Raw genomic sequence first — 26,058 nt, 5'->3', positions numbered from 1 at the left:
TTGATATAATTCAGTTGACTTTTAATTGAACTCCGTTGCCCATACCCTCTTCAGTGTAGTGCCTGTGAAGCCAGTTACCACCAGAGTGGAAATGGGAGTGAGTGGTTTTCCATGCAGGGTTGGTGGTTTTAAAAAGCAGTGTTGATGGGCCAGGATATAAGACACCTGTATTGGTATATTTTCCTGATTGGCCCCCAACTCCAGAAACCAAGGAAAAGGTTTTTTTGATACAGCAAGGTCTGTGCTTCTAGTCCATGTTACATCCACTATCTGCTGGCAAAATACATTATCTTCTCAAAAGTTCATGCATGAGACTGCTCTTCTCTTGATTCTGGGAAAAACCATGTGTTCAGAGACATCATAAACGTGCTCACTAAGGAGCCCCATGCACTCTTCCTAGCATGATAAACACCTTTTTTCTTTTCTTTTTATTTCAAGTACTCTTATTGGAAACAGAAGCCAGTCTTTAGGTTGAAACTTTAGGAGCAAATGAGATTGTGTTTTTGCCTTTTGGAAGTGGCTGAAGCCAGTTAGCACTTGAGAGGTGTATGTGTAACACTGGCTGATGCGGGGCTTACTCTCTTCTAAGAGTGAGGGTGGTGCTGCTAGGAAACTGGAGAGAATTGCCAGATTTTGGGGACTGAATATGGGCCTGTTCAAAATGGCAGTTTCAAAGCATATTTAGGGGTTATTACTCATGGAATATAACAGTGAGTAGAGAAGAAAGGACTAATACAATTTGTATGAATATAGATTAAGGTCAGACTATACTTTGAACGCTTGCCCAAATGTATTCATCCTCTTCCTTTTTTATTTTCAAGTTCTTTATTTGGAACTGGCCAGCACCTTCACAGTTCTGCTGGTGCTTGGAATTTTAGCTGCTTCTAGTGTGTTCCAGAGAAGTGGCTTTCAAAGTCTTTTGACTGCAGTCCACAGTAAGACATCTGTTTTGCACAACCATCTAATATGTAATATGCCTATCTGATATTTTCCATTAAAAATGCTGGTTATGGCTCATTTACTTCACATCCCATAAATAGGTCAAAACCTGCAGTATAAGAAATGGCCTAATTTTAAAATTTCTACTTAGTGTTTCCTCCCAGATCTAGCAGCTCAGGATGCTGCTGCTTATTCTGTTGGAGCCATTTGGGCTTCAACCTGTTGTAAAACCTGGAGCGTATCTAAAGTGCTCATCAACCTGCTATGGCCTCCTTTACTAAGTATTTAAAGGTGTGTCGTTTTCTGTGCGGCATCCTGACTTCTGTTTCCCAAGGCCCATGAATAGGGAACAGTTGCTAAAACATTAAAAAAAAAAACAACCCAGCTTCTGCTTATTGGAAATAATTGAGGTAGGGCTTCTTTTTGAAAACATAGCTGGCTGAGTTGCTACAATTTAAAGGTTATCAGTAGGCTATTTATTATTAACTTACTGAAATGAAACAGAAGTACAAATATGCTTTCAAATGTGTGTGAGGAATACAGAAGTTTCTTAAATCAGGTTGTATTTATTAAAAGCAAGATACAAAATATCTGGGAATTCAAAGATTACCTGTTGTAATGTTTATCCCCTAACTGGTCAGTTCTACAGAAAATAGTTATTTCAAGGCAGATAACAAAAAATTTTTAAGACAAAATTTCATACTTCTGCTTGCAGACAGTTTACTCAAGTTTTGAGGCCTCAATATGTTCTTCCATGTTTTCAACCATTAATACCCCAAAGCGATTGCTTCCCTCATACCAACATCTATTGTTTGAAGTGGTTCCCACTCTGCTCTTTGACTGGCTGGTACCTTGTTTCTTTTGCCTTTTCTTTTTTGAATTAGATTTACTCTTAGGTAGGAATAATTCAGTGGTGGCGTATGCCTTTGTGGCATTGAACAGATGTTCATAAAGTTGTTTTGCTGCAGGACACATGCTCAGGAGACTTTCTGCCGAGGTCGATGTTAGCAGTTGCCGGCACAGTCCATGCACCAGGCTTCCACTGTACAAGCTGTTCAACGAGAGAGAGAGAGAGAGAGAGAGAGAGAGAGAGAGAGAGAGAGAGAGAGAGAGAGAGAAGGGGTTAAAGCAGAGTATCCGTGCACTGGGACAACCGTCATTAGCATGGCTTCAATGAATGCATCCAAACACTGAGAGTTCTACAAAATCATTAAAATTACTTAAGAATAATCTGTTCCTCAAAGGAACTGAGTTGTTACTAAAAAGATTACTTCTTGCCTGTTGACAATTTTAACCTCAAATTCAACCATGGATGCTTGCTGGTTCTACAACTAGCCCAAACTTGAGTAGGCTTCTTAACACATCAGAGAAAGGGAATTGAAAATGTCTCTGATAAACAAGTAGTCTGTTGAAATAAGAAAATTTAATGGCATCATTTGCAGAGTTATCATTCACCGTGGACTAAAGACAAACAAGATGGGACTAACTGGAAGCCACAAACTCAGTATGTAGTTTAACTGCCAGAGGTGATCAGCCAGTGCCTTAGCAACTGATGTAGAACCTCCATCATGTCATCAGTGTAAAAGCATCAACTTAAAAGGCCTTAGTGGTGCTGAGACACAAGAACAGTCCTTTTACTGAAATCATTAAGACAGCTGTTTGGCCTTGTTTATCCTGTGTTGTTCTTTTTTGTGTAATTAATTTTTATTGTATTCTTTCCATTACCATTTATCCCCCTTAGGCCCCCCTCCTACCCCTCAGTCACCACGCTGTTGTCCATGAGTCCATTTTCCTTTTTCCTTTTTGCTCAATCCCTTAACCCCTCCCCATGCCTCATAGCTGTCATCTTGCTCTGAGTCTATTTCTGTTGTGTTAGTGCAGTATGTTTCATTAGATTCCACATATGAGTAAAATCATATGGTATTTGACTTTCTCTGATTGGCTTATTTCACTTACCATAATATTCTCCAGGTCCATTTACTCTTGTCGCAAAGTATAAGAGAGTCGTCTTTTTTATGACCAAGTAACTGTATTCCATTGTGTAACTGTCCCATAGTTGTTTTATATACTCATCTACTGATGGATTTCCTGTTTTATTTTTAAAGGGATTTCTGGTATGTAGATAGGATCCAGTCAAGAGTGGCCTAAGTTATTAAAGGCTGGAAATAAAGTATCCATAGGTCTAAGGCCAATTAATCTTACCTGGTGAAGGGTTCTAGGGTCAGGTCCCATAGAAGGCCCAGAGACACAGTAACAACACAACTGCTAGGAAGCTTTTCACCTTGAAACATTTAAAGCCACACCAGCATATTTTGCATACCTCCATGTATAATTTATTCAACATATATTTGCATACTTACTATATGCTAGGCACTGGGGCCACAATAGTACATGAAATAGACAAGGCCCTGCCGTCACAGCAGTTACATTCACGTGGGGAGAGACAAAGCGTACATACAGTCTCAACTCCATTTCCAAAGCTGGAAATGTCTCCCTTTTACCTTCTTTAATCACCAGGATGTCCAATTCACTGGCCCACACACTGCTGCTATCATTTCTTACCCAACTTCAACTCCATAATCAAACATAATCGCTCCCTGGCATGCCTCTCCTTTCATACATGTTTGGCAAAACAAAAACCTTAAAGTTCATGTAAACATCTAGTAGTCCTCTCCCTAGAAGAACCTCCATGACAGCAGGAATTTTTTTCGATCTTTTGTTCATTACACCATAGACCTGAGTAGGTATTTAATTTTTGAAAGACTAAGTGAACAATATGACAAGTGGTAAGAAATGCAATTATGAAATATAAAAGAGAATAGGGCTAGAGTGACAGGAAGTAGAGAGTAGTATTTTAGTAAGATGATCAGAAAAAGCTAAAAAGTGATATCTGAACAGACCTAAATGAGGGAACAAATGATGTCCTCCTACCAACAACTGCCTCTGTTTTACTTTGGAACTGATTTTATAAAATTGATCTAATCATGGACATTCTCTTTGGGAATGTGGAAATAATATTTTTTCCTGTTTCTAGGTCTTTAGCTAGAATAGTGTTCCAAGACCAATTATGCTAAGATTAATTTGTAAAAATAACTTCTTTGCTTTAAATATGAATAAAAGTGTTTGCTTCTGTGTGCAGCCCTCTGAACTAGTTTCCCGCGGTGCTCACCGAGTTAGGTCTGGCTCTGGGAGCGGAGTGGACAGCAGCTGATTGAGGTACACCCCCATCTGCAGACAGCACTGCCACTGACAGAAGACGTGCGCCGTGTCTAGGTCCAGTCTCGTGCCTGGCCGCGCCTGCTCCTTCACTCTTTGGAACTCCTCACTCAGCCTCTTAGCACCTTCCTCCCGCAGATCTTCCTTTCCTAGGCAAAGAACCCAAGGGCAGTAGTTCGCAAAACACTGTATCAACTTGTAATTTTCTCCACACATAAAGCTTCGTAAAGAAAAAATCGGTTTAAGTAATCAAGATGCTTTTCTTTTCTGGCCCCTTACTATTTTAATGCCAATGTAAAAGCCTTGCTGTATAAATTGAAATAATATACTGAAATGCCTTTATAATGACAATCTAACTTTATTCAACACTAAATTATTCTTCCCTTTAATCTCTTTCACTGGTGTACCACCTAACCTTAAACATATCTGCATCAAACTCTCCAAACCCTAAATCTGTCTCTGCAAAACATAAATTACTATTAAATATCATTCCTTTCATTGTTCTTTCCCGCCATACTTCCTTTCCTGGAGACCTCTGTGCTGATAGTGCACTTAAAGAAACAGCCATGTGTTCAAAGCACATTTGAGCTTCTGTTTGATGGGAGGGAAACAAAAGTATGACTCAGAGAATGTGGCAGATCACCACTTCTTCAGAGAGGACAAGGGGAAAGGAGCAACAGCCTGGGGAAAGGAGGAGTGCTGTGTGTGTGGGCCCGTGAGCCTCTGCAGGTTTGTTTGAGCAGAAGTGCGCAAAATGACATCCAGACCAACCTGAAGGTAATAAGAAAGAGGCCCACCTTTTACCAATTAGCGAGCAGCAAGGCACTGAGCCTGCCTGGGTGCCGGGTCCACAATTCCTAAAAGAAAAGAAACAGACCCTTGACGTGCCCCTTCTGTTGGACTCAGGTAAAAACTTAATAGGCTTGTGCTCTGAGAATTTTCATAAACTGCATTTATTATCCAGTGAGAGGAAATACCCTACACTTGTGTCTTAACCATCAGTGGGCCTTATTTGTTCTGCATTAAGTTGGCTGTCAAACAACAACAGTCCCTTCTGACAGCTACTCTCACACTTGGGCTTTCTTGGAGTCTATGCAGGTTCATTGTTTTATTGAACTTATTTTAGAAAGTAAACTTCAGAGTAGCGGTAGCCAGTAGAACTTTCTGCAGTGATGGAAATGTGCTGTCCTGTGGCCACATGCGGCGGCTGAGCACTGGACATGCCGTAGGAGTCATCAGACGGCCCTGGTCTAAAGGGCGTCGACTATCACACACGTTCGCATAGGGCGTTGCGGCATTCGTATCTTTAAAGAGAGTAATTCCATTGGGGAATTGAAGTGCTCCAGTGCATCGACGTTTATGTCACCTGATACTTTAAATTCAGATGAAATTGCCTCCAAGTATATTTCTCCAACAGAAAAGAAGTTGCTTCTACCACCACTACTGTGGGCATTTGGCCACATTTCAGTGCACCTACGTTTCTGTGTGCATCACACACGGCATTACTATTCCCGTGTATAATGGGCATCCTTATTTCCCCCCTCAAAAATCTGGGCAGGAAAGTACACATTATACACAGCAAAATACGGTACATGCTGACCAAAACTTACAGTGGAGAAAAAGGAAAGCAAGAAACAGCACAAGCATGAATGTTTATTGTAGTTGAGGTATTCAGAAGCCTCACCGATGGGGAATTTTAAATGTTTCTAGTGATGATGCTGCAGCTATACTGACAATAGAGACAGAGATAGGAAACGAGGAATACAAAATGCAACTGAGATCAGTCACTTCACAGGTTAAAGCACTCGGGGGCCACAGAGTACACGGGTTAGGCAGTATCCGTACGTCTTCACTGCATGTCCTTGAAGTCACACAGAAGTGCTCAAAAATATTTACCAGTGAATGAATATATATTGGTGTCTCCATTTCTAACTTCTCCTGTAACTGACAGGGGTAGATACTCCAAGAATTTTAAAAAACTTTTATTAGTGTAAGTAACAAATGTACTGGTGGGGTTTCCGGATACCTACCAGCGCTGTTGGTTATGGCGTGCAAGGGCCCCGCCAGCATGCCCAGCAGCAAGGCTTGTAGATGATGCACTTTCGCCTTGGCCTCCATGTGCTGCAACCAGTAGCAACTGACAGCAATGGGCAACTTCAAAGAAGCAGGGACTGGGTCCAGGATGGTCTGTTTCACCTTTAACGTTTCTAACAGGAGTGCCTGCCGTCTGGCCAGGGAGAGCTGAAAATACATACCGAACACCTTGCAAGTTACTTTGGGGGAATCTTTTTTATTCCTTAGTATGAAGAGACTTTACATAAATGAAATTGCTGTGTCATATTTTTATCTTCCTGTGTAAAACAATCGGCCACATTCAGCATTAGAACATTAATAAGGTGCTTAACAAATATGGTTGTTTCAATGAATGTACTGTCTACTCCCGCTACACAACCCCTGCTCATGTTCCATCGTCCCAGGAGGCTGGCCAAGCATCTTCAGTGCACACGTTACTTAAGAAGCTTGTTAAAAATTCAAGCCCTACTCCCCTACATTGTGATTCAGTGAATCTGAGGGACCCCAGAAATCTGCATTTTAACTATTTGGCTTTGAGAAACAATGATTTATACTCAATCAATCCCTTGGCAGTGAATATTTAGACCCCACCTTCTCCAAGACACCATTACTTACACCTCCAGAAAAAAACTTAGATTATGTGCGCCCTTGTGGCACAACATAGAGTTTTCTATTTGTTTGGGTCTTGTCTCATGTTCCTACCCAGTTGAATGTGTTTCTGTCTTTGTGTTCTCCAACACAGGGATTGTCCCAGGGTGGCTACTTGGAGGTGAGAGGTATACTCAAGGGAGATAGGAGTATTTAAGGACTACCTGCATTTTCCTCTCAATAACACACCACACTCACTTTTACTCCATATTTTAGAGAGTGTGCTTCAAGTAAGAAAGAAAGTAAAAACAGCTGTGAGGGCTTTGGGCTACTTGTTGAAATAATTTTATCTTAATAAACCTGAAGACTTCGGAACCACAAGCGACCCTACAGCTTACATACTTCTACAGACGAGGGAAATTAGGACGATTCAAAGGGCACCTTCAGTGGGACTTTACGATCAAACTTTAAGAGAGAAATATAATTGTATTCCTCGTGTCTGCTAGACACTTTCTTCACTTTCTGAGCGAGTCTGAGACACTTCTTGGCACCAAACACCTAGTCAGCAGTCGATGAGTGCTGGCAGCAGAGATGTTAACCTGAAATTAAACATGTCACAACTGACGGAACAGGTGCCTCGTCAGTGCCTGACAGCACTGAGTCAGTGATTTAGAGGTACTGGTTCTAATTATTTAATACTGTAATAAACGTTTTCTAATTAGACATATGTAAAGTGCTTTACAGTATAAGCAATCACCCCATAAGAAGTAGCATCAACCACTTAAAGTAAAAACAGGTAGAAAAACACACCAAGTAAAGGCTGAGAAAATACATGAATTCTTTACTGACATACAATGCTTATATTATTGAATTCTCTAGCCAACTTGCAACAGAGGAACAAAGCAGAGTCTGAGTTTGACTTCAGAGATGTTCTTCCTCCCACTAACTCTACGGCCTTGCGCAAGTTTCTGAGCTTTCCTATAGTCAGTCAAACCACCTGTGAAATGGGCATTATGAGTTACACAACATGTCCCATGGAACCCACCAATCCTCAGCCCCTTCCAAAAGGGGAACTACTCTGCTCACAGCCCTTAAATCTGGTTAGATCTTGTCCCCTGTGGCAACTCCCAGGGGGAGGGAAAGCACAAGCCTGCAGAAGAAGCTGCCACACAGTGGCAGAGGTGCCCAGAGAGGGGCTGGGCCTGGCACTGCTTTGCTCCCCAAGAATGATCCACTTCCATTTCTCCTTACAATTCTCCTCTTGTTGGTTAACTTGAGAGGCCCTCTGTCCGCTACAACTAACGTAACCAAACTGAAGCACTATCTTACGTGGTTATTGTGGGAATTAAATGAGAGACTGTATGAATTTTCTATTATAATAGTTGGCACAAAGCAGGTAAAGTATTATTACCACATCCTATTAAGAAAAAAAAGGAATAGATACTATCACAAAGTTTCTATACTGGTACCTGCATTTGTCTTTGGAATCACATTTGCACCTGATACTGTTTAGAATGATTTTGCACTGGTTAGAGCTAACAACACTGAACTAAATATAGAATTACTAGCTTATGCCAAGGGGAAGCCGAGTGATATCACTGCGTAGACAGTGAACTACAATTACACCTTACTTTGAGTACAGTTAAGGGATGAGAACACTTGTCATCTGCACTTAGCAAGGAGTTTAGTCAGCCTGCGACACTCACTGACTCCACTGGATTTTTATATGGAAGAAGAGTGTCCTGATCCCTGTGTTGGACTGTATAGGAACAAATCAGTTCTAGATAGATTGTAGATGTGAATAAGAAAGGCAAAAATTCTTTTCATGATCAGCAAGTACACAGTAATTTCTTAAGTCACAAAAGTGATATCCATAAATAACGAAAAGTTCGTATACGTTAAGAATTTCTGTTATTCAAACCGTATTAGAGTTAAAAGAATCTGCAGAATGGGAAAGGCTATTCACCACAATACATGTTACTTCACAAAGGAGCTGTATATAAAAATTAAAAATAAACAGAAAAATGGGCAAAAGACTGAACAAAAACTTACATAACAGAATGTCCAAATGGCAAGTGGACACATGTAAAGGTGCTCAAATAAGTCATCAGGAAAGTGCAAATGAACAGCCACTAAAACTGGCCAGAACGATGCCACTACACGGCCACCAAAATAGCTAAGCTTTTTAAAATGGATAGAAAATACCAGGTATTAGCAAGGGTGTAAAGTGAGAGGAACTCATACGTTTGCCAGCAGGAATATTAATTGGTAAAACCACTTTACAAGACTGCTTGGCATACATCTTGCAAGCAGAACACATGTGTATCCCATAACCCAGGAATTCTGCTCCTAGTTATATGTGCAATAGAAATGTGTTCATATTTCCACTAAATGACATGCACTCGAATGTTCATAGCACTATTCACAATAGTCCAAACTGCAAACTACCTAAATGCCCATCAGCTATAGAACAGAAAAACCAATTTTGGTATATTCCAAAACTGTAATGATACACAGCAATGAGAAATGAATTTTCTACAACTATTCTCAGAGATATGAATAAATCTCACATGACATTGAATAAAAGAAGCCAGATGACAGAGTTCATACTGTCTGACTCCATTGTTATAGAGTATAAAGACAGTCAAGGCTACTCAATGTTGTTAGAGGTCAGGATAGTGGTGAAAGGGGGTAGGAGAGGGGGAGACTAGAAGAACGAGAAAGTAGGGAAAGCTGCGGTGCTGATAATGAGTCTTCGCCTGAGTGTTCTCTACATGTAGGAAGTGTCCAGTCGGTGAAAATTCATCAAGCCGTACCATTATCTGTGTACTCTGCTGTATGTACATAGTCATACAGCAGAGTACACGGGGAGGGCGGGAAGGGATGGACTGCAAAGAGGCAAGGGGAAACGTGTGAGGATGATGGATGCATTCATCACTTTAATCGCAGCATGGATTCACGGATGTAAACATACCAAAACTTGTAAGAGCACACACTTTACATGTGGGCACCTCAGTGTACGTCAGTGATTTCTCAGCAATGCCATAAAGTTTTTAAAAAATCCTCCAGTGCAGCACCATTTATGTTATGAGTAGACATGTAATTTGGGCAAAACATCTTTTAAAATGTTGCCAATTTCAATTGTTTTTTGGGGGGGAGTTGACTACATATCTGACTTTTATTTTCTTATGTAGATGATTTCCATGAATAATTTCAATTTTTAAAGAAGACTTCATGTATTTATTTTTAGAGAGGAGGGGAGGGAGGAGGAAAGAGAGGGAGAGAAACATCAGTTAGTTGCTTTTTGCATGTGCTTTGACTAGGGACCGAACCTGCTACCCAGGCATGTGCCCTGACTAGGATTTGAACCAGCAGCAACCTTTTGCTTTGTGGGATGACGCCCAATGGAGCCACATGGGTCAGGGCACTGCTAATTTCAATTTTATTGGTATGTGTAAAGTTTTAATAAATCCCTTCTCTTTGGAATTTGACCTATGCTCAACTTTTCTAGTTCTGTAACCCTGGAGATGGGATAACGGTAGCTGTGTTACTTAGCGTGATAAAAAAATGTCTTTTGTAAAATTCCATCCAGACTTGAATGATAAACAAACTGTAAACACCAGATGGGGACATCACATCATGGGGCTTCTGTTAGTGACTTGTAATTAAGCATGTCCTTTGCAGAGACCCTGGAAGTGATGTCTATGGAATTGTGACAAGGTTGAATCCTGTGGGGAAGGAGGCCGGTGAGACTTTTTCTTTCTTTAACTGAGATACATCATGTCTTAAAACTGTCTTTTGAAGTGGTTTCTGTATATTTATAAGCTGTGCAATCATCACGGATGTTTAGCAGCATCCTTGGCCTCTACACACTCGATGCCGGTAGCAACACCTCCCTCCCTCTACCCGCCCGCCCAGGTAGTGACAATCAAAAGTGTCTCCAGACATTGCCAAATGTCCCCCTGGGGGCGAAATCATCCCCAGTGGAGAACCAATGGTGTGGAACGCTGCGAGGTCTCTCACAGAAGAGGAGAGCCTGACTCCAACCGGCTGGGAAGCTGTGCTCGCCGTCCTCCATCCCCGTGCAGACCGGCGCCCAGAGTGACCTGGGATGGTGCTGTGGGTCTGAGTGTTTGGTTGGATCTAGGAGACACTCCAGTGGGCACTGAAATTGGCATTATAAATTTATCTGCATGTAATTTGTAAATTTAATTGTGTTAGCACAAGCAATTTCTAGCATATCTATTTGTCATTTTTAATATATTTATATAATATGAAAAACAAAGCAAACCCGGAATCAGTAAGAATTTTTTTACTTTGATAGGGGGATTAATCTAGTGTTACTCAGATTTAAGCAACACTACTTAGGCTAAGAGATGTTTTCTTTCATTATCACGCCAACCAAATCACCATGAAGCCATAAATAGAAAGCCTAAAAAAAGGCCCTTGTCAACAAAGATGAAAAACAGACCCAAGCACCAGTATCAATCTTGTTAACTGAAATTTGATGCAGGCTGTTATGTTAGTTATGCCTATGATCAATGCCTTTAGGCACACTTTTTTTCTTTTTAGCTCATAATTTTTTCCCATTCCTTTTTTTTTTAAGCCACATAACCGCACTGTGATAGCAAGTAACAACAGAGTAGTAGTAATAATTACAGAGTTAACGTGGACTATAACTGAAATACATTGAAATGGCAGATTCGGAGCTAAAAGATCTCAGTGAGTCCAGGCACTGATACTCCCTGGCTGAGGTGATACATAGTTACTGCTTTGGCCCTAATTTTCTCAGCTATGAAATGGGGGCAGTATGGCAACCAGCCTCAGTTTATTATATTAAGAGAGATAATACACATGAAAGCACTCTGTAACGTGTGAAGTGCTTTACAAAATTGATATTCGTACCACAAACACTTACCTCAGTCAACTTGCTTAAGTCAGAACTATCCTGGGGCAGTTCTACTGCATCGACAGTTGATGTTTTGATATTTTTATTAATCCTTTCCACTTCACTGAAAGCTACAGGCCGAGCAGGTGATGCATTCAAGGACACATTTTCCAGATGTCGAGAAACATTCAAAAGAAGCCCATAAATGATTTGCCGGATGGGCAGAGATATTCTGTGGGCACTCGGTTGCTGCATGTTTTCCACCTGTGTGTGAAGAATGGTCCGTCTTAGCACCAAAGCATCGCTGATGAAAGGAGAGAGCTCACCTTTGGCCAGAGCCTCTAGGACCCAGGCTGGTAAACCCAGATCCAAGGCCTCTGGACAGGCATAAGTACCACTCTGGAAGAAGTCCTGCAGCTTCACCGGGGACTGCTGGTATTCTTCCATGGAATAGCAGAGTAGTTCCTTAACATTTTCTCGATCTTTTTTGGGGAGATATTTCAGAACATCATCTAGTGCTTCAGTAGGCTCAGCAAAACGAGACAACCAATTCAGAAGTCCCAGAACCCGGTGGTGTCTCCTCCCCTTAGAACTGGCACCTCCAAGAGGAAGACGTGCTTTACTTAAGAATGTCTCCATGATGGGCAGATTAATATAGTCATTTCCACATAGCACCGCAAAGAGAGGTAGAAGTGCTTTATTCATATTGCTGAAGTAATGGCAGAGTGCATCAAGGGAAAAGCATTTGGCAGGGATATAGAAGTCTCGTGTGCCCTTAATAGTGTTCAGATTTCTCCACTGAAAGCTATTCAATGGGCAAAACCCAGCTTTCAGGTCGAAAATGCAAAAGTCACTATCCGACGATAACACAGGGCAATTCCAGTGATTAGCCAGTGTCATAATGTCCCGATCTGCTTCTGAAAAGCATTGGACAAAACACACCTGCAGCTTGATCAAAACCTGTATAAACACTTCCCGGATGAGCAAGGGACATACATACCCACCCCCACCAACAGAAAGGGAATGGGCCATCTGGATCTTCTCTCTAGCTCGATCCTTCAAAGTTGTAAGCTTTTTATCGGAAATGTCACATCCTCCGTCTAGTACAACATATGGACATATATTACAAGAAAACAGTGATTCAAAGAAACTGTGTACAACATCTGCAAAAGAATCATAGTCCCCTCCATACCGGAGCTCCAAGTTTGAGTTGAAGCAAAGCCGGTGGAAGAGAGCATAGCCATCAATAATAATTTTTGTGTCTCTCAACTTCAAATCTGTGAAGAACTCATTACTATGATCTTCCACAAAACTCATTAGTCCTCGGATACCCATGATGACTGTCTGAAGAATTGCCTGTTTAAAACAATAGAATACAGTTTCAATTGACGCTAGTTACATGGGACCAAGCCATTGTTTCCACCGCCACCAAATCAGCGGCAAATGTTATAAAGAACTCTTCAAATACAACATATTAGGTGTCGGCATCTTAATTCTTATCTAGACCCTCAGGCAAGACCAACTAGCTGAGTGCTTTTTCATTCTTTTTTGCTACCCCTGTGTGTTACAAGGCACAGGTTCAGTGGTTCATGGAGTTTGTTCTTTGGATACGATTGAGGTTGCTAATGATTCTAAAGGAAAACTGATTAAAATCCATTACTGACATATAGAATACAACTTCTGTTGACTTTGATATTGACATAGGCAACAGTCTTACAAAACAGAATATTCACTTGGTGGGGTCAAAGTAAAAAGTCCTAAGTCATAAAAATTATATCTTCTTCAATCTCACAGTTAGTAAGTCAAAAAGCATTGGGCTTTAGTTAATTAAAGTGTGTACAGTCAATGATATGGATCCAGTTTTTTTGACAGAGTCTAAAGTTCCAGAGTCTGAAACTTATTTCAGGCATTGACTTGTGGGCCCATCTTAATTGGCATAGTTTTGAGTTAAGCGAAGTTTTTATGCTTCCAGGAACTAACAGTCCAGTGTTACCCCAATCAGAGGCCCTTACCTTCTTGTCTTTGCATTTCTGGCCCAGTTACCAGCAATAACCTTCAATATCTGGCAAATTTAAGTCACAGGAGCAGAATTACTAGTTTTTCCTTTGGCCTTGGGATCCAGAATGGCTCAGCATGGTACTGTTACAAAATCGTGAGATTTTTGTCAACCATGGATTTGTTTTTGCATTCATTTTTGCATTCATTTTGATTTTTGAAGGTACTGCGTTAAAACTTATTTTGATTACAAAGTTTTCCACCACCCCTTGCATTTTGTGTTTGACTCACTTTCACCCTAATCTCGGCCCTATCTCTGATAAGTATAAAGAAATAATACTTATTTCTTTAGAAGTCCCTCTTGTACGTAAAGTTTGACAGCAGAGACCGTGTCAACACATCTTAAACTGACTACGGGACCGTGGACAGTGGTTGAACAAATGCGTGCTGGATAGTAGAAAATCCTCAAACACAGGCCTTCACACACCGCGTCACCCGGGCCCTCACAACCCCGCCACTCCGACCAACAGCAGAGCCCACCTGCTGCCTCCTCACCCTAGACTGGCCGGTCCATTCAGAGCCCTCGGAAGCCCAGCAAGAACAGGAAGCGGAAGCCCCCAACCTGAGCGCGGGAACAGGAAGTCTCCCGGTCTACCTCACTGGGAAGCCCGGTTCCGTGAAGCCAGGAGCGCCTGACTGCGCGTGGGGGGAGCACGCGCTCCCGCGCAAGGTCGCTGGAGAAGGCTGGGGAGTACCCCCGGAGTGGCGGCTGTCTCGTTAGGGGTTTGCTCGCTCTCTTTTCCCCGCCCACTTGAGTCAGCACACTTCCGCCCAGGTGACAGGCTCCGGTTGCCCCTTCCGACTTCCCAACATGCCCTGCGTTGTCTCCCTGGCAACGGTGCCCAACAAACTTGGCCAGAGCTGGTCCTGGAGCTCGGCGGGTCCTGAGGGCCATCCCAAAGTAGGTCCCACTTGCGGGCGGGGCACTGGGCATACCCTGGCGCTGCGGCCCCACCGCCCTCGACTTGGAAAGGCATGGGAAGAGCTCTCCGACGCTGGGCGTGCCGTGCTCCCGGGCGCCGGCGAAGTGATGGTTTCGGCTGCCTCGGTCTGGGTCCACATCTCTGGACCTCCAAGCCTTCGACCTCCTCCCTTCCCTCGACTCCTTACCTCTGGGGTCTGCTCCGTTGTCCGCAGAATAAGTGCTGCTCGTGCCCCCTCTATACATGTTAACCTGCTTTGCGAAGATGCCACTTTTCGAAAAGTTGAGGCAGTTATGTTAGTTACCTTTAAGGTTGGATTCCTAAATTAGCAGAATCTGGTGTCAGATCTGCTTCCTCTCATTTACCATTGCCATGGAAGAGAACTACTTGGCTTCCACCTGTGATAAGCACTCCCTTCCCCTATCTTTTGCCCCAAGCTGGGTCAGCTTCACATGCAAGGGACCGTTTGCACAGAGTGGTACTCTTTCAGCCACAGAGTGGCTCACAGTTCCATGCAGTTTTGTAATTTTTCTCTCCCCTCCCCCTACCATACATGCTTTTTCCCTTTTTCCGTCAACTGTTGTTCTGCTGGGTGCTTATTCTTCCGGCTTTATCCCATTGGATATTTAAGTGTGGGTTTAAAATCAGCATGATAAACAATTTTCTACTTCTTAACATTTTGTAGGAATTACAAAGGTAAATGTTACTACTACTACTTTATTTTAAAAGTCAACCCTTTAAATGGTCTCTATGTCCAGAATTTTAAAAAATTATCTAGAAGTCATAGTTTTTAAAAAGTTACTTGGTAGCAAAAAGGGTAGGTAATTACTATTGTTTTTTGTAAGTCAATCAAAATTATACTTATTTTTCTTGTCAGATTGGCAAAAAATATATTCTGTAGTGTGTTGCAGAATCTTAATTAGTTTATGTGTGCTGTGAGATGAAAAAGGCTGAAAATCGCTGCTGTAAATGGGCATTTTCTTGTTTATGTTCTTCTCTGAAGCCTTTTGGCTGTGTGCCCCAACCTACACAGGTAATGTCCTATTTTGTCATTATATACAACAGGTTTTGTTTCATAGCTTTGGAATTGTTGAGTTAGGAAACCTGACTTCAAGTCATAGAGTCTTTGATCTAAAGTCATGTTTTCATATAGATTTAAAACAAAAATTTTTATATCTTAATGAAATACGTGATTTTACCGTGCACACACATATGCAACAGTCCTGAGTTATAATTCTGCTGTGCATTTGTAGCTCTGTGAGGAATTACAGATTTACCTGTAACGCATTTCTATTCAGCTAACATTAAAACATAATTTTAAGTTTGAACTACTTTTGTAATATTTCTCATTTCCAATCCAGGGAGATTGCTCTATACATAGTATGTATAATTGAAGCTTTAGAAACTGGATCAGAATTGCTTAGAATGGGAAAAAAATTTGTTCTGAATCTTTACCCCTTTTCACATCAATTGGAAGAAATGCATATACCGTGGTTTAAAGTCCACAGAAATAGAATATAAAAAATCTAAAGAAACCAGTATCATGCTCATTTCTCCTTTAATCTGAACTCAATATTTGTTCATAAAAAATAGACATAGGTGGGAAGAAAGACTTACAAAAAGGCTGATGAAAATATGTAGATTTAAGGAAATGATAATGTTCTTATATTTGAATGATTTTTGAAAAGTAGGTGGGGAGTATATGTCTTAACCAGATTGTTCATTGAAAAATATATATGCCTCTCAGAACCCTGGGGGAATTTGATGTAACTCAGTTTTGCTGCGCGAATGTATGAGGGAAGGCAGTCTTCCTGTGGAAGGCTGCCTGCCTTCCATTGGAATCTTCAGTATTTTTACTTTGTAACATTTTTCTTTCAAGTTGTTAAAGTTAACCAACATGGCTCATTCAATCCACTCATCAAGGTGCAGGTATCACTGCCAAAAACTGACACTTTTTCTTGGGAATAGTTCAACATTTTTTAGACCTAATCTCTGGACTTTTTGTCTTTAAGGCACTGACCAATGCTACTTGGATGAATTCGACCATCTCCTAGGAGACTTGAATGTTAAGTTTCTATAAACAAAGAAATCAGTTATTTCATGTTTGGAGCAATGCTGAAATTCCAAGAAGCTGCCAAATATGTGAGTGGATCAATAGCCGTTTCCAGGTGTCCAAAGACCTTAATTGCAAGAAGATATGTGCTTCAACAGAAGCTCGGCAGTGGAAGTTTTGGAACTGTCTATCTGGTTGCAGACAAGAAAGCCAAACAAGGAGAGGAACTGTAAGTAAAAGTACTTTGTACAACTCTTTACTTGGCTGCCCGTGTGTGCAACTTTTAGCTGATTAAAAATGTGGAGTACCCTTCACTTTGACTTTTGCATTAAAGAAGGTAGTAAGAGATTAAAAAAAAACTCCTTAAATGATGTCTTCAGATAAGATTTTTGAAGGCATTTCAGCAGGTGAGTAAACTACCCAAATGACTTAGGAAGGGAAATGGGGTAGATTACATGAAAATAAAATTTTTATGCATACTGCAATCTCAGTTACAACATTGCTTCAGTTTGACTTGATTAGTACTTCTTGAATGATAGAATAAGAATTGTTTATAATGACTGCAGTTTTAGAGATGTTATGAAATGCAAATACATGGAAATTCACATTTGAGGTATCTAGGGTGTCCTAGAGGAACTAAGGTATCAATTTTCTTTGCCTTTTTGTACAGAAGAGTTTTTCAGAGTCTGTAGTTATACAGTTTTCAAATTAGATATGCAAACCAAACAGGGGCTCCCATTTAAAATTAGCTTATGGTTTTTTTTTAAGATTTTATTTATTTATCTTTTTTTAAAAATTTATTTATCTTTAGAGGGGAAAGAGAAAGGGAGAGAAACATCAATGTACGGTTGCCTTTCATGCACCCCCTGCTGGGAACTGGCCTGCAGGGAACCAGCCTGCAACCCAGGCATGTGCCCTGACTGGGAATTGAACCGCGATCCTCTGGTTCGCAGGCCTGTGCTCAATCCACTGAGCTACACCAGCCAGGGCAAAATTAGCTTATGTTGATGAACTTATTACTTCTTTTCCTTTGATTTGATTGGACCTATAAACTTCATAGTAGAGAAAAACACTGAATGCTGTTGAACAGTACATCTCTTATAGAGCAGGATGAATCTTCATTTTTAGCTTAAGATTGTTTGAATTTGCTGCAGTGAAAAGTTAGTTGTAACTGAATTGAGGATAAGAAACTTGTACATCTGAAATACAGGAGACAAAGAGAGCAGAAGAAAGAATGATCTAAGAAATAAGCCGTTAACTGAAGAACACATTCCCGTCCTGTAATCTATTTTGAGGCTACTCTAAATTCTTCCAGCTTTATCCCATGGGATATTTAAGCATGGGTTTAAAATCAGCATGATAAACAATTTTCTACTTCTCAACCTTTTGTAGGAATTATAAAGGTAAATGTTACTAATACTACTACTTTATTTTAAAAGTCAACCCTTTAAATGGTCTCTATGTCCAGAATTTTAAAAATTATCTAGAATTCATAGTTTTCAATAAATTTCTACCTGAAGAATGGTGGCAGTGCTATTACTCTTCTGGTGTCCTTAAAACGTGTTTTAAACCCCGGCTGGTGTGGGTCAGTAGATCGAGTGCAGGCCCACGAACCAAAGGGTCGCCAGTTTGATTCCCAGTCAGGACACATGCCTGTTTGCAGGCCAGGTCTCTGGTGGGGGGCTTATGAGAGGCAACCGCACATCGATGTTTCTCTCCCTCTCTTTCTCCCTCCCTTCCCCTCTATGTAAAGATAAATAAATAAAATCCAAAAGGAAAAAAAAAACTCCTTAAAAAAAAGAAACATGCTTTAAGACTCCTACTGAAAAAATTTTGTTCCCTTTTAAAAGTCCTAGAGGCACTCTTCTAGCCATTTAAAACAGGATGATCAATTTCTGAAAATTACTAGAGAATCTTTATGGAAACCTTGAAAGTAAGACCTAAATCTGACTCAGGACTTGTAAAACCACATTGTAAACTCTATCCAATTTTGGTTTCTTCAACTAAGGAGGAATATGAAGAATTTAAAAAATTCACAGAGGGGCTAAAAAAAAGTTCGTTAAAGGGCTGTAAAGTAATGTGTGAAGACCAAACTTGAAAGCTACAGACTTAAAATGATGGGTGTGTGTGTGTGTGTGTGTGTATAAAGAGAAAGGGAGGGGGAAGGAGGGAGAGAGAGAGAGAAAGACCGTGAGAGAGAAGAGGGGCTGGTTGATGGGGAAGTGGTTTGTTAGTGACCACTCCTGTGCCTCAACTAGTCTTAAAAATATGACTTGTGCTGAAGATGACAGACCAGGCCTAGGCGGGCAGGATGAAGCCAGTACTGAGGATACTTGACAAATCATCCAATGTCAGAAGGTCTAGTCTAGAATCAGGAAGGAATCATTCATCATCATAATCCCTACGACATATTACATATTGGCCACATTCAGCCTTCAGATTTTTTGGCGGGGGGGGCCCATATAGTGCTTCTTTTTAAATCTAAATTAGTTGCCAGCATTTAAAAGTGAGCAACTCTAAAAAAAAATAAGACTCTAAAAAAGACTCATAAAAATGGAGTCTTTTATCTTTTCTTGAGAAATCCCAGAAGGTTTGGTAACATTTGCATCGCTGTCTGTGTGGCCAGTACGGGCTGGAGCAGGGTAGCAGCTGGCCCCCGAAGGCAGACCCTGTGTTCCAGTTAGCCACATCCTTGCCATTCCTCGTCACACCTTCCACCACCTGCCTACCTTTGTAGACATTTCATTTTGTAACTCTCTGCTGAAATCATGAAGAATCATGAGTGTGGGTGCTCACAAAATCCAAGCATGTTAGAAAGAAGGCAGCACAGGGTCACAGTCAGGACGGCAGGCTCGGAGGTGAACAGGCCAGGACCAAAGCCAGCCTCGTTCTTACCTGTAAGCTCAAGGTTATGCAGGTTCCTAATCTGAGCTCTAGTTCTCTTCTCTGTTTGTGGGCATAATTTACAGTTTAGAAAGGTGGTAATAAGGTTTGGCTGGATATCTATGTGTGTATGAAATATCAATATAAATATTATGTAATAAAGGGTATAAGATGAATAAATATAAGGTACATTATATTTATTTGTAAATATATGTATAAAATATAAAATATGGGTATCATAGTGTCTTACATATAATTATCACTCAACAACAGTCTAGATTTATTTTACTTCTAAACAATCCAAGTTAACAAATAATTAAAGGAAGTCTAATAAAAGTTTATCTAATCACCACCCAATGACTATAGTTGGAATTTTCTATTAAATGGAAGTTTTTCTTTTGTATTCTGCCTTTAAGAGAGAAAAATCAAAGAAATATGTCAAACATGTAATTTTTAAAATTTCTTTAGTGAACTTTCTTGAGGTTGTAAATATTCTTTTTTTTGTAGTTCTATAACTGTTCAAAAGAAATTGGCCCTCAGAATGTTGACCTTTTAGCTGTACAAGATAGCCATGTACCTGTAATTGTTACTTGACCAGAAAAGCCAATGTTTGTGCTGCCTGTCAGGGACAAATAAGCAGAGACAGGGGTTGAATCTTAACGGGTGCTTTATTCAGATGGCCCGTGATCTGAGAAGATGGTGGGTTTGTACCCTAACAGACTGAACAGGTCCCAGCAACGGGAGGTAGCAAAAAGGGCCACCATTTCCCCACTCTGACCCCGCCCCCACATACAGCATCACAACCCAGCGACCCCGCCCTGGAGGCCCCGCCCCTCCCCTAAGGCTCCGCTCCTCATACTTAACAGTGCGAACAGACCAAAAATGGCTCAAGAAGATCTCAAAGCCCCAGAGCCCATAACTCTAAGTGACGAAGAAATAGCCAAACTTTCAGATGCACAGTTCAAAACACTGGTCATCAGGATGCTCACAGAACTGGTTGATTTTAGTCACAAATTAGAGGAACATATGAAGGCTAAACTAATTGAAATGAATGGAATTGCACAGGAAACCAATAGTAATGGAAAGGAAACTGGGACTCAAATCAAAGGAGTGGACCAGAAGGAGGAAAAAAATGACCAACCAGAAAAGATTGAAGAAACAAGAATTCAAAAAAATGAGGAGAGTCTTAGGAACCTCCAGGACATCTTTAAATGCTCCAACATCCGAATTATAGGGGTATCAGAAGGGGGAAAGGCACAGCCACCAGTGGAAAACTTATTTGAACAAATAATGAAGGAGAATTCCCCCAATCTGGCAAAGGAAATAGACTTCCAGGAAATCCAGGAAGCTCAGACAGTCCCAAAGAAGTTGGACTCAAGAAGAAACACACCAAGGCACATCATAATTACATTAGCCAAGATTAAAATGAAAGAGAGAATCCCAGAAGCAGCAAGAGATAAGGGGACAGTCACCTACAAAGGAGTTCCCATCAGACTGTCAGCTGATTTCTCAAAAGACACCTTATAGTCAAGAAAGGGCTGGAAAGAAGTATTTCAAGTTATGAAATCCAAAGACCTACAACCAAGATTGCTCTATCCAGCAAAACTTTCATTTAGAATGGAAGGACAGATAAAGTGCTTCTCAGATAAGATCAAATTCAAGGAGTTCATCATCACAAAGCCCTTGTTATATGAAATGTTAAAGGGACTTATCTAAGAAAAAGAAGATAAAAAATATGACCAGTGAAAGGACAACAAACTCACAGTTATTAACAATCATATCTAAAACAAAAGCAAGCTAAGAGGACAGCTAGATCAGGAGCAGAACCAGAGAAATGAAGATCTCAAGGAGGGTTAGCAACAGGGGAGTGGGGGGAGGAGAAGGGGAGAGAAGGTACAGAAAATAAGTAGCATAGATGGTAGGTAGAAAATAGATAGGGGGAGGGCAAGAATAGTATGGGAAATATAAAATCCAAAGAACTTGAGACACATGGTCATAAACTAAAGGGGGGGAATGGTAGGGGTGGGGGGTGCAGGGTGGAGGGGAATGAAGGGGGGAATAGAACAACTGTAATGGCATAATCAATACAATAAAAAAAATTTTAAATTCCTTTTTATAAGCAGAACAAAGTGTAAGTAAGGGGTCTGGAATTCAGGGGAAATTTAATTGGATTAAAAAAAATCAGCCTTCTGGCCCTGGGTGGTGGTCTTTATCTGTGTCCTAGGCGGCTCACCCTGGAACGCAATGGCTTGGGCCACAGCAGTCCTCTTGGGCCACCAAAGGTGGAGCTGCTGGTGGTCTCCTGGAGTCCGGGTGGGTCAACCCTTCAGTCCCTGGAACAATAGCTTTTTACATTCATTGATTACAAACCTTGTCAGCTATTACTTAAACTAAATTTTTCCCAACATTTGAGTTCCCCATTAGCCCCATCAGTGATATTTAATACATGTATGGAGAGAGGGAAACTAAACTCATATTTTTTATAGATTCTTTTCCCAGAGTGTTGACAGTTGAACCTTCAGTTTGTGCTCAAAGCACATCATTAGCACCACCCTTCTCTAAGCAGTTTGGTTGGGTAAGGTTTTCAGTTCTGCTCTACACACTCGGCCATAGACACTGGGAACTGGGTAATGTTAGAGATGGATAAAAAATTAATTCTTTAAAAAATTCTCTTGTAATGTTTTGAATGCTGTTCCAGTAATAAATCGGAGTAGATCTGACACTTCCTTTATTGTTTTGCAGACACGCCCCTAACCTCTGAGATAAGGAAAGTGATACTTTTACATACCAGATTATCCATTGATATTTCCTATTAAAAGGGTGACTAAGGGAGACCATGAGTCCGAGCTGGTCTGCAGGACAGTTACTGTGAGCCCCTGTGAAATAAAATATGCACTTTTAGATTAATCAAACAAAACGAGACAGAATATACAGTGTTTCTAACTTTTCCGTCAGCACATTGCAGTTTATCAATGTGCCACTTGGGGGCACCACTCTACCACTGACATTGTTCATATACTGTGAATTTTAATTACGAGCTAAATACCACATTCCTTTACATTTTTTATTGACGTTCTGCATTAGCTATGGGATAAAAATTTAAGAAGCACTACAGGCATTGCACTTGATTAATTTCTGCTTGAAGAGAACTTTCTTTTTGGCATAAATGTCTGGAATTTCTTTTTTAGTTATCACAGTAGTGTAAAATTAAACTTAAAATGAGCAGTGAATGAGATGGAGTTTATTCCTTGGTGATAGTCTCCATCATGAAATTCATAAAAATATTTGGGGATATTTTCTTTCATAATTATAGAAACTCTGGTATAATGGGTGTGAGGATGTTAACTGACCCCCAAAGATTGTTTTAGTTCTAGTTCATAATGTTATGTTTTTGTTAGTCCGTCAGAATTTACTTTTTTAACTTAATTTTATTTTTCTCATCAGACCCATAAGATTTTAATGAGCCAAGAAGTTATTTTGGCGCTTAGCATTCTACATGTAAATTAAAAGAAAGATGTTAGGGAAGTAAATTCTCCCTAAAATACACAATTAAACGTGTACGTGGTCACTTATTAGTGATAAAATACATGATTAATCATGGCTACAGCTGCAGTGAATTTCAACATTCACCTTATCAACATGGAATGCTAATCATAATGGTTTTTAGAATTTCCATCACAATTAAGATACAGTGACATTATTTCATGGAGGTGATTTTCTGCTGTCATCTTTTGCTTTCTGAATTTAGTACAGTTTATGTATTAAACCTTTGCCTTGGACTGAGCATCAGGGAGGAAACCGAAGCAGGAGGAAATACGGTTTGGCTCTCAGGAGCTTCCAGCCTAGAAGAGACAGAATTAACGTACAAGAAGCAACGATCGAACAGTGCGACGCTTGAACTGCTGTGTGGCTGGGTCGTCTTAGAGGTGCTTGGCTGGCCGCTGCCCAGCTCCCTTTCTAGCTACATGTAATCATTAGCTTACTAGCTTACTAGCTTCTGTGTGCTAAGAACTTTTATTTTTCCCCCTTGCTCCTTTCTCTATAAGTAAATATCTGTGTATTTCTCCTCTGAACTGTGTGCCTACTACACTTTGGCCTTTGCCTAAATATGATCAGCATGGTTAACATGGAAATACTTTCTCTCTCCACGTGGCATTTCTTCCCAGTATCAAATGTCTAGCACGAGATGAGGACCAGGAAGCAAATCGGAAAGTTCGCCAAGTCCTTAGAGAAATGTCCTCAAGCGCACCCACTGAGGCCCAGGCCTTGCAGGCCTGTATGAGAGTAGATTTTCTCAAGTCCTAACAGGCAGATTTCCACCCAGCCACAGAGACAAAATGGAAGAGGGGGCTAAGAGTTACTGCTGCTCACACTCACACAGCAGAGTGGTGGTCTTAGATGTTAGGAGTAAGGGAAGTGCGGCCCTGGTGAACACCTAAGGCTCCGCCACTCTTACATAGCAGGTGTGACCTGACCAAAAAATGGCTCAAACAGAACAAATAAGCCCCAGAGACAATACTTTTAAGTGACCAAGAGATAGCCAACCTGTCAGATGCACAGTTCAAAACACTAGTGATCAGGATGCTCACAGAACTGGTTGAATTTGGTCACAAATTAGATGAAAAAATGCAGGCTACACTAAGTGAAATGAAGCAAAATGCACAGGGAACCAATAGTGATGGAAAGAAAACTGGGACTCAAATCAATGGAGTGGACCAGAAGGAAGAAAGAAACAACTAAACAGAAAACAATGAAGAAACAAAAATTCAAAAAAATGAGGAGAGGCTTAGGAGCCTCCAGGATATCTTTAAACATTCCAACATCCAAATTATATGGGTACCAGCAGGGGAAGAGGAAGAGCAACAAGTAGAAAACTTATTCGAACAAATAATAAAGGAGAACTTCCCCAATCTGGCAAAGGAAATAGACTTCCAGGAAATCCAGGAAGCTCAGAGAGTCCCAAAGAAGGTGGACCCAAGGGGGAACACACCAAGGTACATCATAATTACATTAGCCAAGATTCAAATGAAGGAGAGAATCCTAGAAGCAGCAAGAGATAAGGGGACAGTCACCTACAAAGGAGTTCCCATCAGACTGTCAGCTGATTTCTCAAAAGAGACCTTACAGGCAAGAAGGGGCTGGAAAGAAGTATTCCAAGTCAGGAAAGGCAAGGACCTACATCCAAGGTTGCTCTATCCAGCCAAGCTTTCATTTAGAATGGGAGGGCAGATAAAGTGCTTCTCAGATAAGGTAAAGTTGAAGCAGTTCATCATCACCAAGCCCTTATTATATGAAATGTTTAAGGGACTTATCTAAGGAAAAGAAGATAAAAAAGCTGAACAGTGAAAGGACAGCAAACTCAGTTATTAAGAACCACACCTAAAACTAGAGCAAACTAAGCAGACACCTAAAACAGGGAGTGGGAGGAGGAGACGGGGGGGGGGGAGAAGGTACAGAAAATAAGTAGCATAGACAGTAGGTAGAAAATAGATGGGGGTAAGGCAAGAATAGTATGGGAAATGTAGAAGCTAAAGAACTTATGACACATGGACATAAACTAAAAGAGGGGAATATGGGTGGGAGGTGGTGTGCAGGGTGGAGGGGAGTGAAGGGGAGGAAGTGGGACAACTACAGTGGCATAATCAATAAAATATAGTAAAAACAACAACAAAAGAGGGAGGGAAGTGAAAAGTCATAAAGGGGTTATAACAATGTAAAAACCTGCAACAATCTGAGTTCGTCGTTGTGAAGCTAAGTAGCTCTCCTTCTCCCAGTCTCTTCTGAGAGTGTCTCAGACTTACAGCCCAAGGCCAAAGTGCTGTGTTGCTCTATAATGACCAACAGGATGAGGCCAAGGAGGTCAGCACCCGTGAAGGACAGAACTGTGGTTAAGCCACCACACCAGGCTTCAATTCCCAGCTTTTTGTCTTAATGTACTTAGAGATGGTCAGTCTTGGTGAGGGGTTTATGTTAACTAAATTCAGACAAGCTAAATCTATAAGTCATGATGCCACTTCTTAATTCAGGGCCTAGAATAGTATCTCCTTTCATCTACCCTCCCAGCATTTTCTGGTGCCAGTTCTAGAGAAGTGGAATATGTGATCAGAAGTGAGAATATAACCAAAAGAAAGTAGGTGGAATAAGTAGACAATTACTTGCTTAAGCCAGATAAAACGTCCCTTCCTCTTGACAGAGAACATACTCTAAGTGAGCATTTTGGGGGGAACCCTCAGACCCGGATGGCTCCAGCTGCACACACACGCAGCTGTCCTTCGAGTACCTTCTCTTCCAACATTGAAAGTAGTGCACGTGCATGTTACAGGAAGTGCAGGTGTGCACAAAGGGGGAAGGTAACCTGTAACCCTGCCACCCAGCTTCTGTCTTTTCTGTGTGTACCGGCAAATACTCCTGTCTCCTAAGGAAACATTCAGCCTTGGTCG

General features: G+C 41.0%; 2 protein-coding genes across 9 annotated transcripts in view; one reads left to right on the top strand and one right to left on the bottom strand.

Moving 5' to 3' along the window:
* Positions 1 to 465: 465 nt before the first annotated feature.
* On the bottom strand, positions 466 to 14,496 carry ASTE1 (asteroid homolog 1). 6 transcript variants are annotated; one of them, XM_037143912.2, is made up of 6 exons: positions 14,240 to 14,496; positions 13,717 to 13,843; positions 11,735 to 13,060; positions 6,186 to 6,396; positions 4,109 to 4,304; positions 466 to 1,990 (listed from the first exon to the last, which is right to left on the bottom strand). In XM_037143912.2, exons 3-6 carry the CDS (start codon positions 13,037 to 13,039, stop codon positions 1,660 to 1,662), a joined length of 2,043 nt encoding a protein of 680 aa, XP_036999807.2. In that variant the 5' UTR covers positions 13,040 to 13,060; positions 13,717 to 13,843; positions 14,240 to 14,496; the 3' UTR covers positions 466 to 1,659. The 6 variants fall into 6 exon arrangements, with proteins under 6 accessions (XP_036999807.2, XP_036999806.2, XP_036999808.2 ...); XM_037143911.2 differs by having other exon boundaries at positions 14,255 to 14,496; XM_037143913.2 differs by having other exon boundaries at positions 14,322 to 14,496.
* An 83-nt stretch (positions 14,497 to 14,579) lies between these two features.
* NEK11 (NIMA related kinase 11) overlaps positions 14,580 to 26,058 on the top strand; it is a 215,089-nt gene continuing 203,610 nt past the window's right edge. For all 3 annotated transcript variants that reach the window (XM_053669392.1, XM_053669391.1, XM_053669393.1), the window contains exons 1-2: positions 14,580 to 14,660; positions 16,695 to 16,964. In XM_053669392.1, coding sequence (XP_053525367.1) covers positions 16,783 to 16,964 — 182 coding nt within the window. In that variant the 5' untranslated portion in view covers positions 14,580 to 14,660; positions 16,695 to 16,782. The remainder of the gene's footprint in view (positions 14,661 to 16,694; positions 16,965 to 26,058) is intronic.

This window comes from Artibeus jamaicensis, unplaced genomic scaffold, assembly GCF_021234435.1.
Source record: "Artibeus jamaicensis isolate MK-2021 breed Jamaican fruit bat unplaced genomic scaffold, CSHL_Jam_final contig_519, whole genome shotgun sequence".
In the NCBI taxonomy this organism is placed as follows: domain Eukaryota; kingdom Metazoa; phylum Chordata; class Mammalia; order Chiroptera; family Phyllostomidae; genus Artibeus; species Artibeus jamaicensis.
The sequence above is the reverse complement of the archived record's forward strand: the minus strand, read 5'-3'. Positions and strand labels throughout refer to the sequence as shown.